Consider the following 19,174-nt stretch of genomic DNA (forward strand, 5'->3'; position numbering starts at 1 on the left):
ACACCCCATGTCTTGTTTTGAGATGTTGTGACTGATTTCATGTCAACACTAATATGGATCAAATTCGCTAGCTTGCTAATCAACAACTGTAATGATTTATTTGAGAGACAACAAGTGGTCATTGTGAAAATGTATTTATGTTTTCAATAGACATTTGGAGACTAAATATAGTTGATATGTTGTCTACAATCTAAGCTGACCCCATCTGTTTTACCCCATAGTTGCACACACATCAGTTTTGTTGCTAAACAACTGACACTCAATTTACCTGCTCTTGGGAATGCTTACTTCGGAAAAAAGTGTATCTCATAAAATGTCTGTGTCCAGTTGCAGTTGGTTCTACAAAAACCAGAGAAATTTCAAAAAGATATTAAATACAAGTTTTGTACCGAATGAGAAATGCCTCTTGCATGTGTGTAGATCTTTGTTGTGGACGCACTGTTTAATGCGCCACAGATGGAACAAAGAGCTAGTTATAAAAATCATATAGATAGAACAAGGAGCTAGTTATAAAAATGTTGGATGCACTTTAAATCGATTCTAAATGGGTCATGTGTTGATGGGATACAGCTTTTGACGCCAAAAGTTTATTCTTTATTTGCATTTGACCTAACCCTTTTCCCTAATATTAACATAACTCTCCTAACCTGCTTCATTAATTATCCTAACCTGCTGCGTAATTTCCCCTAACCCTGCTATGAAAAGTACAATTTAGACAAAAGCTGTATCCCTTATAGGCTAAATCTACTCACCCAGGTCCCATAGAAACGACTACAAAGATGCTCGGAAATGCTAGATGTATGGCAGTAAAATGACGAGGAACTGCCTCGTGCAGTACAGAACATAATTTTGTACAAAGCATAGTTTATACAAACCTGGGTGCATCTTAAGACGTTAGTAAAGTGGCTTAATCTCCTTGTCTCCTTCACTTCACCTGCACAGATCTGAAAACACAAAGGTGAAACAGCAATATGGTGGATACTGGGATTTTGGTTTCAACTGTTCAGTTATTTCAAATCCGTTTAGATTATTAAAGCAGAAGTGGAAAGGAAGTCAGAATTGAGATCCAACCCTGGATAAATAATCTGTGAAGCTAGTCAATAGAGGGTGCAAGTTCTAACATATAATAGGTTACAATAAGAGAGTTGAGTCTCCCAACCCTCCTAATAAATGTAAAAAAAATGACAAAAGAATGTGATAGATTAGGCCTGCCGATGTTTCCAAGGTTGGACTTTGCTATGTTTCAGAGGTTTCAATGTTTATAAAAGAATTGAACATTATATGGCTTATACATTTTATAATTTCTAAATGTACATGAAATAAATATTTGTAATAATGGCATATTAATAATCAATCACCAGGTTCTGTCTGTGTGAAAATGTTCCTTTTGTAGGGGCCCTTCAACAGTATATTGCAATGGACCCCCACATTTCTAAATCCACCCCTGTATGTTTCCTACCAAATCTATCCAGTTCTGGTTCTAACAACTGTCCAGAGATTAGGACAACCAATTGAGATTATGGGACTTTCTTCAAAATCTGGTCAGGTGAGATGTCAATCTTTCCAAATAAATTGTATGGTCAATAGTATATTAGTATAGTATATTACTCTTGGTTAATAAACATAGCTGTCAGTCTTAGTCAATTTATTACAGATTTAGAGAGATAGACTTAGAGAGGGGGGCATGAGATGAGAGGGATGCGAAGAGAAAAAGAGGGGGAGAGAGTATAACATTTACTGTCCAGTCATCAGACCAGTGATAATTAAAGGTAGGGAAGAAGGAAGGGTGTGCTTGAAATTATTCTAATGTTGTATTCTAGAAGCACAAATGAAACTGAAGTCCACACAAGGCTAAACAGTACATTGAAATTGGTAGAAAAACATCCGACTGGGAAGTGTGATCAATGTCAGGGGGAGATGGACGCTACAGTGGAACACGTTCTATTTCAGTGCCAGCAATATGGGAGGGAAAGGAAGATATTGTTATTACACTGAACAAAAATAGAAACGCAACATACAACAATTTCAAAGATTTTACTGAGTTACAGTTCATACAAGGAAATCAGCTAATTTAAATAAATAAATTAGGCACTAATCTATGGATTTCACATGACTGGGAATACATATATGCATCTGTTGGTCACAGATACTTTAAAAAATAGGTAGTGGCATGGATCATAAAACCAGTCAGTATGGTGTGACCACCATTTGACTCATGCAGTGCAACACATCTCTTTTGCATAGAGTTGATCAGGCTGTTGATTGTGGCCTGTGGAATGTTGTCCCACTCCTCTTCAATGGCTGTTGCTGGATATTGGCGGGAACTGGAACACACTGTCACACATGTTGATCCAGAGCATCCCTAACATGCTCAATGGGTGACATGTCTGGTGAGTATGCAGGCCATGGAAGAAATGGGAAATTTTCAGCTTCCAGGAATTGTGTACAGATCCTTGCGACATGGGGCTGTGCATTATCATGCTGAAACATGAGGTGATGGCGAATGAATGGCATGACAATGGGCATTCAATGGCATGACAAGGATCTCGTTGCGGTATCTCTGCATTAAAATTGACGTTGATAAAATTAAATTGTTTTTGTTGTCCATAATTTATGCCTGCCCATACCATAACCCCACCGCTACCATGGGGTACGCTGTTCACAACGTTAACATCAGCAAACTTGCCCAGATGACATCATCTGCCCGGTACAGTTGAAACATCCATGAAGAGCACACATCTCTAGCGTGCCAGTGGCCATCGAAGGAGAGCATTTGCCCACTGAAGTCGGTTACGATGCCGAACCTGTTACGGCTGTCGTCGTAATGAGACCAAGGTGCAGCGTGGTAGGGGTACATTTTGAAGTTATTAAATGAACAACCTAACAAAACAAGAAAGATAAACGATGCGTAAAGTAATGTAGCGCTAAACCAGCAACTAACAAAAACAAGATCCCACAACAGAAAGTAGGCAAAAGGGCTGCCTAAGTATGATCCCCAGTCAGAGACAACAATAGACAGCTGCCTCTGATTGGGAACCATACAAAACAAATAAATAGACAACATAGAATGCCCACCCCAAATCACACCCTGACCTAAACAAATAGAGAAATAAAATGGCTCTCTAAGGTCAGGGTGTGACAGAACCTCAGTCAGGTCAAGACCCTGGTGAGGTAAACGAGCACGCAGATGAGCTGCCCTGAGACGGTTTCTGACAGTTTGTGCAGAAATTCTTTGGTTGTGCAAACCTACCATTTCATCAGCTGTCCAGGTGGCTGGTCTCGGAATATCCCACAAATTAAGAAGCTTGATGTGGAGGTCCTGGGCTAGCATGGTTAGAAAAATTCTGCAGTTGGTCATGCTGTTTGTGCATATGGAATGTGTCTGGGATCTTTTATTTCAGCTCATGAAACATGGGACCAACACTTTACATGTTGTGTTTATATTTTTATTCGGTAGAGATTTATAGGTTTTTGATGACTGTGGCACGTTTAGGAGCATGGAGGGCCCAGAGATAGATAGACTAGTAAATTGGGCTAAGGAACAGAAGGTGGGTATTGAAGAAAGGCCATCAGTATTTGTTCTGCAAGCAGTACAGTGAATGAAGATGCGGCATGAGCGTGGTGAACTGATAGACGTGGTTATGGACAGCGAGGAAGAAGGAGAAGAGCCGAGTGCAGAGGGAAAAATGGTGCCAAGTACAAACCATATTCTGCTGTCTCTGTTGTGATACTGGCCGTTTGGTGCGACTTAGACCCGGTGGCGAGTGTGGGGAAACTGAGAAGACACTGCCCTTTCGAGTTTTGAAGCAGAGTCTTTACCTGATATATTCCTGTTAGGATATGTCAGTTATCCAGTGAGAGCTTTGGTGCTGAACCCACTAAGGCGTTTCAGATGCCAAGCTGAGGGTCATGTTACAGCAGTGTGTAGGAAGGAGATTCCGAGATGTGAGAAGTATGTAGGGATGCATGGGACAAATGTGAAGTATCGGTGGAACAAACGGTCAATTGTGGAGGTGACCATGTTGCTGGGGATCAGAAGTGACCAGTGCGAGAGAGACAGGTTTAGGTTGTCAGGGTCAGAGTAGAACAGATGTTGTATGCTGAGGCAGTGGAGAGAGTAGAGGATGCTGGGTCAAGGGTGAGTAGTAGGCCTAAGCCAATACAGAGTGATAGAATTTGTGCTTCAGTAACATTGGCTTCTTAGCATTCATTACCATGGTTATCAACTGTACCGCAGAAATGGAACGCAAATCACAAAATATAGATGTTGTGGTGGCAGCTGCAGCATGTACTTGGGTGCACAAGGTTTTACGGTAGAAGAGTTGCAAGGTGTGTTGAACTAAAGAGTGCCATCCTCTCATGCCGTTGGCCTGGTGTGGGATCAGTAAGGGTCAAAGTAGTGGAATAGGGTGGGTATTTTAATTTTAATTAAATAGTGGTATGTAGGTGTGGGGTTAGATGGTGGGACAATTTTTAATTTTCACCCATTTTATGTGTTCACAAAATGCAACGTGATTGAACACACACTTCCGCACAGTAGGTGGCGGCATGCACAAACAAAATGTGAAAACGCCATGATACCGAAGAAGAAACTGAATTCACTTCCGCTGCTGCCAGCTGCCGCATAGACAGACGAGGCATATCAACCGGTAGACAATACTCTATTTATAGAACAAATATCATTTAAGAGATCGTGGGAAGAATTTTAAATACACTTTTCGAGAATAACACCATCTAAAATCTCCTGTTTTGTGGTCCGTAAAGGTACTGAGAAGGCTAGTTTATCTAACGTTAGATAGGTGAGTTATCTGGCTAGCTAACTGCTCTCAACGAAAGAGATGGGGACAAGAGCAAGTCGTTTACAAGAGGACCCAGTGCCTTCGACTTTCGGGAAAGATGGCATCACCCGGGATTCCTATCGACGACCCCGGTGCAATAGGCCCAACAGTATTATGGTAGACTTTTTGGGGAGTTTTGACGATTCAGAGACCAACCGTAGCCGATCGGAGGAGGGCAGCGATTCGGACATGGGGCAACAGGCGAGCACCGGTGGAAGCCCCGTCGACCACAAGAGCCACCCGTCCATCAGCCCATCATCACCAGCAGAAGACAACAGCGAATGCAAACGCGAGGAAGACTGCAATAGCAGTTCTGCGGGTGCTGTAAACGGGGAACATCTGCCTGGAGAGGAGACAGGCCAAGTGCCTCACCGCACTTTCTCTGAACGTTTACCCGGTAATCGACACTCTTCTGGGCGCAACGTCAGCGCAAGATCCGCACGGATGAGAGGCATCCATCAGCGCCCAGTGTCGGAGGCTTGGATTGGCCTCTACCGTGTCAACAACCGACATGGCAGTAAGTTTTTATACGAGACCACCCATTTTGTGTTTTTGTGTGTGTATTGTTTAAGTTGCTGTTCCTATTTTCTCTCACAGATTTGACAACCATACATTATCACACACACACAGTGTGAACAAAAACACAGTGAAATGCCCCATTGGTATAGAGCTTGTCAGCTTGTGGTCCAAAAAACTTGAAATTAGTTATATCTGGTTCGTCCAGCCATTCCTGTAGGGGAAATAAATGGGGGTTGGGGATTTTGGATCTGGTGTATTGTTCAGTTTATATATGTTACCCCTTGGCAGCATTATCAGAAAGCACAGCATTGATTTTCACTGCTACCCAGACGTTATAAAACTTTACTACATTCCTGTGTCACCAGATGATTTTAGCTTCATAAATAAATTAGACTGTATTCGTGATTTAAATACCTGGGTGGCTCACATCCTCCTCCAGCCAAATCAAGACAAGACTGAGGTACTTATTGTTGGAGCCAAAGCACCGAGATAGAATCTAGCCGCACATTTTAATTAACAGGCAATAAAGATACAACACCAGGTAAAAAAACCTAGGTGTTATTTTAGATTCTGAACTAAATTCTGAATCACACGTTAGGATTGTGACCAAAATAGCTTTTTACGCCTTATTCCAGAAGCCTCCAGCCAGTCAGGGTGGCTGAAACTGTGGACATATTTAAAAGAGATCATTAAAACACATTTTTTAGCTTGGATTTTCCTGAATGTGCTTTTTAGTTGTTCAGTTTGTGTCATTTAGCTTTTTATGTTGTGTAGTATATATTTCAGCTTTTATTTTCATTGTTTTGTTATATATATTTTTCCTGTAAAACACATTGCGTTGCATTCTATGTCCGAAATGTGCTGTATAAATAAAGCTGGATTTGATAAGATAAACACCTAAAATAAGGTCTGAGGTTAACACAGGCTAGGAGGTTTTATACATTTTGTTCTATGAGATAATATCAGTCAGTTAACATGACCATTATGTGCTTGTTTTGATTACATAAATGCTTCAAAATTCACAAAAATTGCCGTTAGCTGATTGAACAAAATCTCATAGAACAAAATGTATAAGATCTCCTAAGCCTGTATTTAACTTTCTTTCTGTGTTTATCCAAAAACCCTCAAACCCCCATTTAATTTCCCTATATGCTTTGGCCAAAGAGCCATGATGAAGTTGGTGCCAACAAAAATACTCCATTCTCTATTAGGCTAGGGCTCAACAATCAGTTTTATGGTGACACAAATTGTCCAGGCTTACTACTGAACCTGCATTCTTGGAGGTATGATCTTCTTCTCGTGCTTACAAGCTACTTGACTTATTACAGCAGAACCCATTGTTTTAAGTTGTAACAATCAGGCTGCTGTTAATAGATTAGCTAGCTAATACAGTAGTACTACAAACTGACTGCTTTGACAATTTCAGAATGTAGCACACCCATGAATTCATTTGAGATTCATCAATGATCTCTCTAACAATAGCCCATGCATCACTCTCAGCAAAATCCATTGACTTACGGTAGCTATGGACGTTTCCAATATGACCCGTCCCAGACTGAGAGAGATTCTCAGTGTAGACCTATGTTATGTTATTCATTAGACATACAACCACATCTGTCCATCTATGAGTGAGACCCCTGCCCAAACACAACGTTGGATTTATTTTCCCATGCGCCATAACACACACACACACAGCTCAGAGTAAGTCTAGGAAATGGGTCAAAGTCCTCACTTGGGCATGGCTGACAGGATGGCCAGAGAGGAATGTAGGCCAACTGGGAACGCTCTTCCCCCACGTCGTCCCATCCCCGAGGCTGGACTCCTCTTCTAATGCGTGATTGCCTGGTCTGTTAGAATGATGATGATTAGAAAACTAATCACGGGTCAGTTGACCTTAATCATTCGTCATGACACGCTGATCATGCAAATGTCAACATCTACTGAAGACCAATGGCATGCATGATGGACAAGATGATTTCATTAGTTGACTAGTTGATTTGATCAACTCCCCTCTTTTGTTTTTCTAATGTGTTGTTGTTAAACATGAGCATGTTGTCGTCTCCTCCCCAGATATCCGCTGTCCGTTCTGCACCAAGCCTTTCCCGGGTGGCAGAATTGAGGATCACCTGTTGAGCTGTCTCACATCTCCCCCTCTCCCTTACAACAGTAAGTATCTCTCTTCAGCAAATATATAGTGAGTAATAAAAGAAGGGGGATACCTAGTCAGTACAACTGAATGCATTCAACTGGAATGTGTCTTACGCATTGAACCCAACCCCCCCCCCCAGAATCGGAGAGTTGCGGGGGGCTGCCTTAATCGACGTCCAAGTCACCTGCGCCCGAGGAAAAGTTGTTGTTGGGGGTAACTGCCATGCAGAACAGCAGATATTTCCACCTTGCCAGCTCAGGGATTAAACCAGCGACCTTTCAGTCACTGGCCCAACTCTTAACCGCTAAGCTACCCTAATATGTTTGGAACATCAAATAAAATCGCAGTATCGACTCGCAATACATATAGAAACGGGAGAATTGCAATACATATCGTATCAGCTAGGGTTAAATATTTTACAGGTTTTTTACAAATGTTCCATCACGAGAATAAATCACTTTTCACCCGGATAACCCAGTATTTCCCTCCAAAGCCGTAAGTGTCATTCAAAGAAGCATATAAATGTCTGGATTTGATTAGAGATTTGATCAGCATGAATATTCAAACCTGATGCTAGCTGAGCCTGATGAGACATATATTAAATACATTTTACGAGCCATACATTTATGACATTTAATGAGCCCAAGCCCAAAAAAGCCCAAATGATTGTGCCGTTATGCAATGCATATATGATATAGGCTACTGCACATTACACACGACATTAAAACATAAAAGCCCATAGATGTAGCTAGCTATATGTGCTCTTGGGTAAATAAATTAAACTAACTCCTGTAGGCTCATCTTTTTGAGTGTGAACTGTATTACTGTACTGTATTATACTGTATTATGTGGACTGGAATTGCGCACATTGTTCAAACCATGATAGAGCAGAAGAAAACATGTGATTCTGGTGCAGCATATGCGGCCTACAAAGTATAGGTTGGCGAATTTGATTTTAATTTTGAAATATAATAGGGCCTATTTGTATAATTAGTTGGCTGACGCATTTATACCTTTTATAATATTTAGACCTAATGTTATTAGCCTACCATCTTCTCTATTGTTGCTTCATTCATTCCTCGCGTTCAACAGTTAAATTAAATACATTTTGTTGTCCTTATCTTAATCATTCTAAAGACATCCTTGAATAATGTAGGACTACAATTAGATGCAGAAGGCATTCATTTCTCTTCATGAAGATTGAATGGTTATGGGTCTGAATAAATAACTGCTATAGCTTACCACCAACTCGTGTTCACATTTCTTTCAAACTACCCATGAGTTCTATTGGCTGCAGTTTTTAACATTCAGCAAAAAAATGGTTTGCGTCTCTCTTCAAATTGTCTATTAGTATAAGAAATGCTAAAAATAATTATGTCCAGCAAGCTATTCTGGTCTAGTTTTTCCTGCCTGGGACTCCAAGAGCTATGGAGTGTTTTTTAAGGAGAGGGCAGTGGAGCACAGGTGCTTGTGTTTTGTTCAAGAGACAGAGGCTATATGTAAGAAGCATATTTTGAATAACCCATCATTAATTTGCTAAATATAAGCTAATACTGCATTGAATATATTGCCTGAAAGAGATGAGGCTTGGACACGTATATGTAATGGTTTTCTTGACTTGAAGGAGAGTTGGACCAAAATGCGGCGTGGCTATTTAGATTCATGTTTTAATGAAACAAGGAAACACGAATCAATACAAAAACAAGAAACGTAACACGAAAACCGAAACAGCCTATACTGGTGCAAAGTAACACAGAGACAGGAACAAGGACAATCACCCACGACACACTCAAAGAATATGGCTGCCTAAATATGGTTCCCAATCAGAGACAACGATAAACACCTGCCTCTGATTGAGAACCACTTCAGACAGCCATAGACTTCGCTAGCAAACCCCACTAAGCCACAATCCCAATACCTACGAAAAAACCCCAGGACAAAACACACCACATACCAAAACCCATGTCACACCCTGGCCTGACCCAATAAATAAAGAAAACACAAAATACTAAGACCAGGGCGTGACAGTATATCAATCTAGAACAGAATTATGTATTTTGGAAGCAATTTGAATGGAGTTGATGTAGAGAGAGAGAGAGAGAAAAACTGTGAGTACTCCCGCGTGCACTTATTTAAAGCAACAATATTCGAGTGGTAGGCTGTTTTAAAACTCTGCAGCTGCAAAAAAAATATTATCTTAGTTAAAAACAAGGTGACCCCCGAAATTCAGATGGAGATATGTAAATTAGACACTCATTCGGTCTTTATATTACTGCAGATATTGATGCAATTTTTTTTCGAGATGATACTGTAGGTCTACATGCATTGTGAACTGCGCTCCATACTGAGATGGGCTGTATGTCCCCACCCTAAGCGTTGATTCAACATGCAGAGACCGTAGAGAAACCAGATTTAGATATTGCATATCATTTAACAGTTCCATTTCATGCCATGGTGTTCATATAAATTATTCATTATAATTTACTGGTTTCTTGCAGTTATTTATCTTGGGAAAGGGGAGTGGTTTTGGACGGTAAATCCCGGTAACCGGGTTCCTGCCATTCAACCCTAGTATCGGCAACTAAGTATCGTGAAAATATTCTATCGTGAGGTCCCTGGCAATTCCCAGCCCTACTGTCTTTACATCCACCCAGAGAAAGGGTTGACATTGCATGCTAAATGTAATACTCATGTTGGGTCATGAGTGGTGTTATTGCACACAATGTATATAGACTCGCCTTTTTTTGTACTGTGTTATTGACTTGTTAATTGTTTACTCCATGTGTAACTCTGTGTTGTCTGTTCACACTGCTAAGCTTTATCTTGGCCAGGTCGCAGTTGCAAATGAGAACTTGTTCTCAACTAGCCTACCTGTTTAAATAAAGGTGAAATAAAAAAATAAAATAAAAATAATGGTGTTATTACAGTCTATTACACAAACTGTGGTCTCAGCGGATGTGCTTTGTCTAACTGTCATTTCTGTGATGTGTGTGGTGGTCTCAGTGGACGTGCTGAGTAAGGACAGTGGTGAGTGTTCCATCTGTCTGGACGAGCTGCAGCAGGGAGAGACCATCGCCCGGCTGGCCTGCCTTTGTGTCTACCACAAGAGGTAATTACACTGAGGATTTAATACACACAATATATCTGTCTCAAATGGAACCCTTGTCCCTATATAGTGCACTTATTTTGACCAGCGCCCCCCATAGGGCTCTGGTCGAAAGTATTTCACTATATAGGGAATGGTGTGCCATTATGGGATGCAGGCATACACTTTGCCCAGTATGAAAAGGGGTGATATTTCTCACACACAAGAGCACAGATCTGATAATTCATAATTCATTCAATACTTTTCTATTCTATCTACCAGGAAGCAATTATGCAACTGTGATGCATGGGAAGCATCACATGCATGGGAAGCATGTGATACAATCATGAGTTGTATTCTTTTGAAATCTCATTTAGGACTGTAGCAGTTATGACAATTTGTTAGCTGGTAACTGTCATGCAAATCACCGCCGGTCTCATGTTAATTGACGGTTAATTAACAAACACTTTAAAGCATCTATGGGCTTACACGCATTAAGCCACTGATGCAGACCCTTGGAACATCTACATTTTTAAAAAGTTTAATAAATCCATTTAATACACACCATCAAATTAAATCCATGATTTATTTTAGGCAGGTCTTAAGAACCTATGGTATGAAGAAAATGTATTTCAGAAGAACATGATTACTGATCTGGCAGTTCGTTTAGAAGACATGATTTGCTTATAATTCCCATGCCATTATTTCATATTATATTCTTTTTATAGTAAGAAGAATACAATTTAAAATAATACAATTGAACATAGCTGCATGAAATAGAAAGGATATTTTCCGCAATCAATTGCAGTGTGTGTGCACTGTATTGAGCGGTTATAAAAAGTGATACTTTTTAACATGTCCTATATGCTTAATATAGAGTTATTTGGCAACTTTAGTTGTAATCCAAACCTTAGAATGTTTTTGAAAAATCAAACCAATATGGTCTGCATGATCAAATTTTGATGATGTGAAAAAGTCACAAAATAATGCATGCACTATTTTATTACACACATAAAAAAAATGAGGAGCTGGCTCTCGCTGCGTGACAGGTGATATTCAAATTCAATCATGAAGTGGTTGAATTGATTTTCAATTGTATTTGCATTGATGTCAGAGTGATTACAGGGACAATGGAGTGCTGAGTACCAGGCCATTTGTGACTTGAGGGCCATTAACAAGTTTGGTTGGCTACTAACGACCATCAGCATCATTATTTACAGAGAACAGTTTTGGAGTAGCCTAGTTATTGTTACTCAGCGGTCACTTGGAATTTGACTGTGGTCATGAACGGTAACTTGGAATTTGACTGTGGTCATGACTCGTGAATTGGCAATAGAATGGCCTTACTGAGGAACTCAGTGACTTTCAACGTGGCACCGTCATAGGATGCCACCTTTCCAACAAGTCAGTTTGTCAAATGTCTTCCCTGCTAGAGCTGCTCCAGTTAACTTTAAGTGCTGTTATTGTGAAGTGGAAACATCTAGGAGCAACAAAGGCACAGCTGTGAACAGGGCCGACAAATGCCGAAGCGCATAGTGCGTAAAAAACGTCTGTCCTCGGTTGCAACACTCACTACCGAGTTCCGAACTGCCTCTGAAAGCAACGTCAGCACAATAACTGTTTGTCGGGAGCTTCATGAAATTGGTTTCCATGTCTGAGCAGCTGCACACAAGCCTAAGATCACCACGCACAATGGCAATCTTCGCCTGGAGAGGTGTAATGTTCGCCACCATTGGACTCTGGAGCAGTGGAAACGCGTTCTCTGGTGTGATGAATCACACTTCACCATCTAGAAGTCTGAAGGATGAATCTGGGTTTGGCAGATTCCAGGAGAACACTTCCTGCCCCAGATTTTTGACGAGCAGGTGTCCGTCCATATGTTCTTTAAAAGTAATTTCCTCACCATCTTAAATAAGCATGCCCCTTTCAAAAAATGTTGAACTAAGAACAGATATAGCCCTTGGTTCACTCCAGACCTGACTGCCCTCGACCAGCACAGAAACATCCTGTGGCGTACTGCAAGAGCATCGAATAGTCCCCGCGATATACAACTTTTTAGAGAAGTCAGGAACCAATACACACAGTCTGTTAGGAAAGCAAAGGCTAGCTTTTTCAAACAGAAATTTACATCCTGCAGCTCTAACTCCCAAAGGATCTGGGACAGTGTAAAGTCCATGGAGAATAAGAGCACCTCCTCCCACTGCACTGAGGCTAGGAAACACTGTCACCACCGATAAATCCACGATAGTCAAGAATATCAATAACCTGGACTTGTACAAATCAGCTGGGCGAGACAATCTGGACCCTCTCTTTTCAAAATTATCTGCCGCCATTGTTGCAACCCCTATTACTAGTCTTTTCAACCTCCCTTTCATATCGTCTGAGATTCCTAAAGATCGGAAAGCTCCCGCGGTCATCCCTCTCTTCAAAGGGGGTGACACTCTAGACCCAAACTGTTACAGACCTATATCCATCCTGCCCTGCCTTTCCAAAGTCTTCGAAAGCCAAGTTAACAAACAGATCATTGACCATTTTGAATCCCACCTTACCTTCTCCGCTGTGCAATCCGGTTTCTGAGCTGGTCACGGGTGCACCTCAGCCACGCTGACGGTACTAAACGATATCATAACCGCCATCGATAAGAGACGGTACTGTGCAGCCGTCTTCATCGACCTGGCCAAGGCTTTCGACTCTGTAAATCACTATATTCTTATTGGCAGACTCAACAGCCCTGGTTTCTCAAATGACTGCCTCGCCTGGTTCACCAACTACTTCTTGGATAGAGTTCCGTGTGTCAAATCGGAGGGCCTGTTGTCCGGACCTCTGGCAGTCTCTATGGGGGTACCACGGGGTTCAATTCTTGGGCCGACTCTTTTCTCTGTATATATCAATGATGTTGCTCTTTTGCTACGGGTGATTCCTTGATACAATTCTACGCAGATGACACCATTCTGTATACATCTGGCCCTTTTTTGGACACTGTGTTAACAAACCTCCAAACGAGCTTCAATTCCTTACAACACCCCTTCCGTGGTCTCCAACTGCTCTTAAAGCTAGTTAAACTAAATGCATGCTCTTCAACCGATCGCTGCCTGCACCTGCCCGCCTGTCCAACATCACTACTCTGGACGGTTCTGACTTAGAATATGAGGACCACTACAAATGCCTAGGTGTCAGGCTAGACTGTAAACTCTCCTTCCAGACTCATATTAAGCATCTTCAATCCTAAATTAAATCTAGAATCGGCTTCCTATTTCGCAAACAAAGCCTCCTTCACTCACGATGCCAAACATCCCTCGTAAAACTGACTATCTTACCGATCCCTGTCATTTACAAAATAGCCTCCAACACTCTCTTCTTGGATGCAGTCTATCACAGTGCCATCTGTTTTGACACCAAAGCCCCATATACCACCCACCACTGTGACCTGTATGCTCTCGTTGGCTGGCCCTCGCTACATATTCGTCGTTAGACCCACTGGCTCCAGGTCATCTAAGTCTTTGCTAGGTAAAGGTCCGCCTTTTCTCAGCTCACTGGTCACCATAACAACAACCAGCCGTAGCACGCGCTCCAGCAGGTATATCACACTGGTCATCCCCAAAGCCAACACCTACTTTGGCCGCCTTTCCTTCCAGTTCTCTGCTGCCAATGACTGGAACAAATTGCAAATATCGCTGAAGTTGGAGACATATATCTCCCTCACTAACTTTAAGCATCAGCTATCTGAGCAGCTCACCGATCGCTGCAGCTGTACACAGCCCATCTGTAAATAGCCCATCCAATTATCTACCTCATCTCCATATTATTTTTAATTACTTTTATTGCTCTTTTGCACACCAGGATTTCTACTTGTACATCATCATCTGCACATCTATCACTTCAGTGTTAATTTGCTAAATTGTAATTACTTCGCTACTATGGCCTATTTATTGCCTAGGCCTTACCTCCTTACTCCCATTTGCACACTGTATATAGATTTTTCTATTGTTGTTGACTGTACATTTGTTTATCCCATTTGTAAGTCTGTGTTGGTGTTTTTTGTCATACTGCTTTGCTTTATCTTGGCCAGGTCGCAGTTGTAAATGAGAACTTGTTCTCAACTGGCCTACCTGGTTAAATAAAGTTGATATAGAAAATAAACACTAAATGACCAAAAGTATATCACTAAAAGCTCCACTGAAGAACTCTTGTGCTAGCAGCAAACAATGAGCGTCTAATAACCTCATTCTTTTTTTCCCTGAAAGACCTAACCTTATTGTAAGTCATTCACCTCTTTAAGACCAGGAAGTCTCTTGAGGTGTGAACCTCTAGGTGTGTAACCACAACTAGGCCTGTGACAAATGGGGAAAGATTTCTTTACGTTTAAAAGACCTTTTTTTTTTTGTTAAAAAGATATGAAAAAATTTATGAAATTGCATGTGAATTCAAAAGGCACAATATTGTCCTGCATATGACCTCTGGAGGGCAATGCAGCTCCTTTTACTGCAGTCATGGCTACTTCATCCCTGATCACTCTTCCTTCGTGTGAAGCTGTCTTATGTCTGTTGTTGGGGGCCTGAGCTCCTGCCCGCTACAGTTTGGGTCTCATGGTGCGTCTCATTCAGATGGTTAAGCATTGCACCTGGACTACAATTCTTATAAGTTTGTATTTCACCACCTTCTCATTTAACTTCTGAAAGTATTACCAAACAGGACTTCGCTGCTATCGCGTGCCTTTCTCTGCTATTTTTCCAACTGTTGACGACAATGACGTAGTGGTGGATAGTCAACTCCAAAATAATAGATTCCTCTACTCCTTGCATGTCGACTCCCGGTGTCAACTCCCATTTCTGAGTGTCACAATTCAATTCCACACACAATTGACTCCTAAGATTTTGTATTTTTGGAACAGAGGAGACTGATTAGTGCCTGTACTTTTGAGAACACAAACACTTCCATATTTCATAGTGAGTTAGCGAAGGAACGGATAGAGAGGGGAGGGGCACGGTTATAGGCAGGTCGGCTACCAGACAGACTATCCGAACCGTTCACTCGGCCTATCTATCGGTAATCAAAAGCTGTATCTCGCAATTTCTTGGCTTGCACATGTCTTGCAACTTCTGTAAAGCAAGGCCCTATTATCAATGAATAGGCTAGGACCATATTGTTTTATTTTATTTTGTACTTTTTACCCCTTTTTTCTCCCCAATTTCGTGATATCCAATTGGTAGTTAGTCTTGTCCCATCGCTGCAACTCACTTATGGACTCGGGAGAGGTGAAGGTCGAGAGTCATGCGTCCTTCGAAAACAGGACCCTGCCAAGCCGCGTTGCTTCTTGACGCACTGCTCGCTTAACCCGAAAGCCAGCCGCACCAATGTGTCAGAGGAAACACTGTCCAGCTTGCAGGAGCCCAGCCCGCCACAAGGAGTCGCTAGAGCGCGATGGGTCAAGGAAATCCCGGTTGGCCAAACCCTCCCCTATCCCAGAAGATGCTGGGCTAATTGTATGCCGCCTCATGGGTCTCCCAGTCACAGCCGGCTGTGACACAGCCTGAGATCGAACCCAGGTCTGCAGTGATGCCTCAAGCACTACGATGCAGTGCCTTAAATTGTTGCGCCAGGCTATGATATTCTACACACACAACACAAAACTGAACATCCATTCGCATCATTAACAAAGAGAACAAGCAGGCAAGCCAGCGTGAGGAAGAGAGAAGAGGGGCAGGCAGAAAGAACTCCATATGTCTTGGTAATCTGTATCTCACATTCACCAAAGTAGCCTAAAGTTTGCCTCCTCATCCCTGGTTTTATAAATATTATTTGTTTTTATAAATATTATTAAACTTTCCCTAGGCCTTAGGGATTTTTAAATGCCAATGATCCCAATTTCCTTTAAACGTTCTCACATCCCTAACCAAAACAAGTGTTTCTAATCAGGCTGTCTCACAGTGAGTCAGCTGCACCATGGTCATAGTTAAGTCCCACCCCGGGACCACAGATGGAAGTTAGTTATGTATCTAAAACTCTGTTGTAATAGACATATTATGCATGGTCCCTAACATATAAGTGAATATGTGATAATCAAAAGGGAAAATAGACATTTGTTTCTCTGTCCAGCTGTATTGACTCCTGGGCGAAGGTGAAGACCTGCTGTCCTGAACACCCTTTTGATTGACTCATGGGTCACATGTCCTGCTCAGTGACACACCTGACTCAGGTATGTACATGTTCATAACCACATTTGTTCCATCCTCATGATGTCACATTACCCAACTGGGTAGAAGTTAGTATGGACATGATTATGTACTTGAATATGAAGAGATTTACACATTCCAAATGTTTGACGTACTTTAGATTTTTACCCCACAGGAGACTGCAATGTATCTACAATTGCAGAAAATATATACGACAATGATTAATACCAGAGGCAAGCCTCCTCATAACAACACAACCCCACAAGGATGCGACCAATGACCACTTTACCATCTTGGACCTGGTTTAGTCCATTTGAACTCAACGCAGACCACTATAATCACCCCTGGAATAGATGGCACCTCTCCTCTGTCAATGTAGCGAAACTATAGCCTAAACTGCTGGAGGGGATATATTATCATACCAGGTTGGCAGTCCCCTGAAAGACCTTTGGGACTCAAGGAGAGGAAAATGTGTTTCTGTGCTCCCTGCATTCTTCTTACCCTAATGTGGACTATCCATATGAAAAGGTAATGTTATCTTTCCTGATGCTGCAAAACAATATTGTGCAGAGATTCACGTTACAGTGGATAAATGTTTCTGTTCATAAAAAAACAGCCCAGCTCCGGAAAAAAATAAATGAGTTGATTATGCGTAAATATTGCAATGTATTGTTTTTAAAAGCCATATGTTGGAACGCAGGGCTTTATTTTGTGGGTGGGGTTGTTATAGTGATTGTAGGTGTTTTTCTGTTGTCACCATGACACATTTCAGGAGAAGGATGGTGGGTGTGAGTTGATTGATAGTTTGGTCAGTTTAGGTCAGTTTGTTTGGTTGGTGCTGACACCACTGTATTAGGTCCTTTACTCCAGCGGTAGCAGGTTGTTGATATTTCCATACGGTTGTTTGTGTGTGTGTGTGTGTGCGTGCGATAGCGGTGTGGACGAATGGGCCCAGCTAATGTTGGGATGACACCGCCTGACTGGACCGCAGAAGTGAACTGCAGTCCTCTCACTGGCTGTATACATGAGAAGTGTGTGTGCTTAGTGCCCTGGGTGAAAGCGATAGATTTAATCATTGTGATACTTTGTTCCTAAAAGTATCTGTGTGATTAAAAACATTCTGCTACTTTGACATGGCCTCCCTCTGTGAGACCCACCTCGCCTGTTGTGCTGGTGTTTGTGGGTCTTCATGTCCCCCTGCCTCTCTAGGGTGTTGTCCGGATTGTTGGACCAGACCCTGTGCGCTAGTCTGGCTATCTGGCTCCCTGCATTCATGTCTGAATGGGAGGGATGATGTATTTAATGGCATGATTACTCCATAAGGCAGCTGCCTTGCCTATCCCATGATTCCTGTCGCTGGAAGCAAAGAACAGCTGATGGGGGTGATTCTTATATTACCCCACCCCCCTTTCCCCATAAGAGGATTTATAGACATTGTATTATTCCAGTTATTATTATTACTACTAAATGTGCTAAGCAGATACATTTGCCTGTGTTTTGGTTGCCTTTGCCTGGTGCGATTTGTCTGTCCAGGCTCCTCTGGTGTAGTGTACTCTGGGGATCAGTGGTGATGCTACCAGCATGAGGATCAGCCCTGTTCAGCATTCCTATTGGATGATATCCCTGAGTTCTTGCCCCACATCTTGCATTCTGAACTGAGGTGCTACGACCTTTCCTGCCCCTAGATGGCAGCCCGGTGCATGTTATTCTTTCGTCCCCAAAAAATAAGAAAAAACTATTCCGCCAAAAGTATGTATGCATGTCTGTGTACATGAAACAGTGGTAGGGGATGTGTGTGAAAAAGAGAGAAATTGATCATTAGACATAAATGTTACAATATTTGTGGTTATGACGATGAATAATGATGTTGTGTACTTTTGAGGAGGGAGCGGAGGGGTTGTCAGTGAAAATATGGACAATCTGAAGCCCCAAATGTTCTTTTACTTTACTACTCTTCCCTTTTAGCTGTGTGGTGCCATACCTCCATTTTTACATATGTTATTACTCGGCAGCATAGCTTTTCTCCAAGGACGATAATTTATATATTCAATGATAACGTTTTTAAGGTCACCATGGTGATATCTGCATCCCAAGATATGGACAATCTGCCTTCTCTGGTATAACAGAACAATTCCGTTTATTTATTAAAGTGTACATATGTATTGCAATTCAAAATGGCTTGGTCTTTGTCTGTTCATTATACTGTTTCTAAGCTCTAATCTTTTGTATGTCTCAAAGTTGTTTTTATATGTATTTTTTTACAATAAATATACTTGTGTGAGCCATGTTTAGTAATTGTCATTGTTTGCATATGTGAGTACTGTAGTGTTCATAAGTGTTTTGTGGAATGTCTGCAATGGTCATTGCTAAAGAGGTAATGGCGTGACACTCATTTTTATATACTGATTTC

General features: G+C 41.6%; 1 protein-coding gene across 2 annotated transcripts; it reads left to right on the top strand.

The window, feature by feature from the left end:
* Positions 1 to 4,616: 4,616 nt before the first annotated feature.
* zgc:66427 (uncharacterized protein LOC406256 homolog) lies at positions 4,617 to 19,049 on the top strand. 2 transcript variants are annotated; one of them, XM_064933113.1, is made up of 5 exons: positions 4,617 to 5,355; positions 7,428 to 7,523; positions 10,510 to 10,615; positions 16,688 to 16,787; positions 16,925 to 19,049. In XM_064933113.1, the coding sequence occupies exons 1-4, from the start codon at positions 4,839 to 4,841 to the stop codon at positions 16,743 to 16,745; spliced, it is 777 nt and encodes a 258-aa protein (XP_064789185.1). In that variant the 5' UTR covers positions 4,617 to 4,838; the 3' UTR covers positions 16,746 to 16,787; positions 16,925 to 19,049. The 2 variants fall into 2 exon arrangements, with proteins under 2 accessions (XP_064789185.1, XP_064789179.1); XM_064933107.1 differs by having other exon boundaries at positions 16,940 to 19,049.
* Positions 19,050 to 19,174: the final 125 nt, after the last annotated feature.

The sequence above is a fragment of the Oncorhynchus masou genome, chromosome 3, assembly GCF_036934945.1.
Source record: "Oncorhynchus masou masou isolate Uvic2021 chromosome 3, UVic_Omas_1.1, whole genome shotgun sequence".
Lineage (NCBI taxonomy): Eukaryota > Metazoa > Chordata > Actinopteri > Salmoniformes > Salmonidae > Oncorhynchus > Oncorhynchus masou.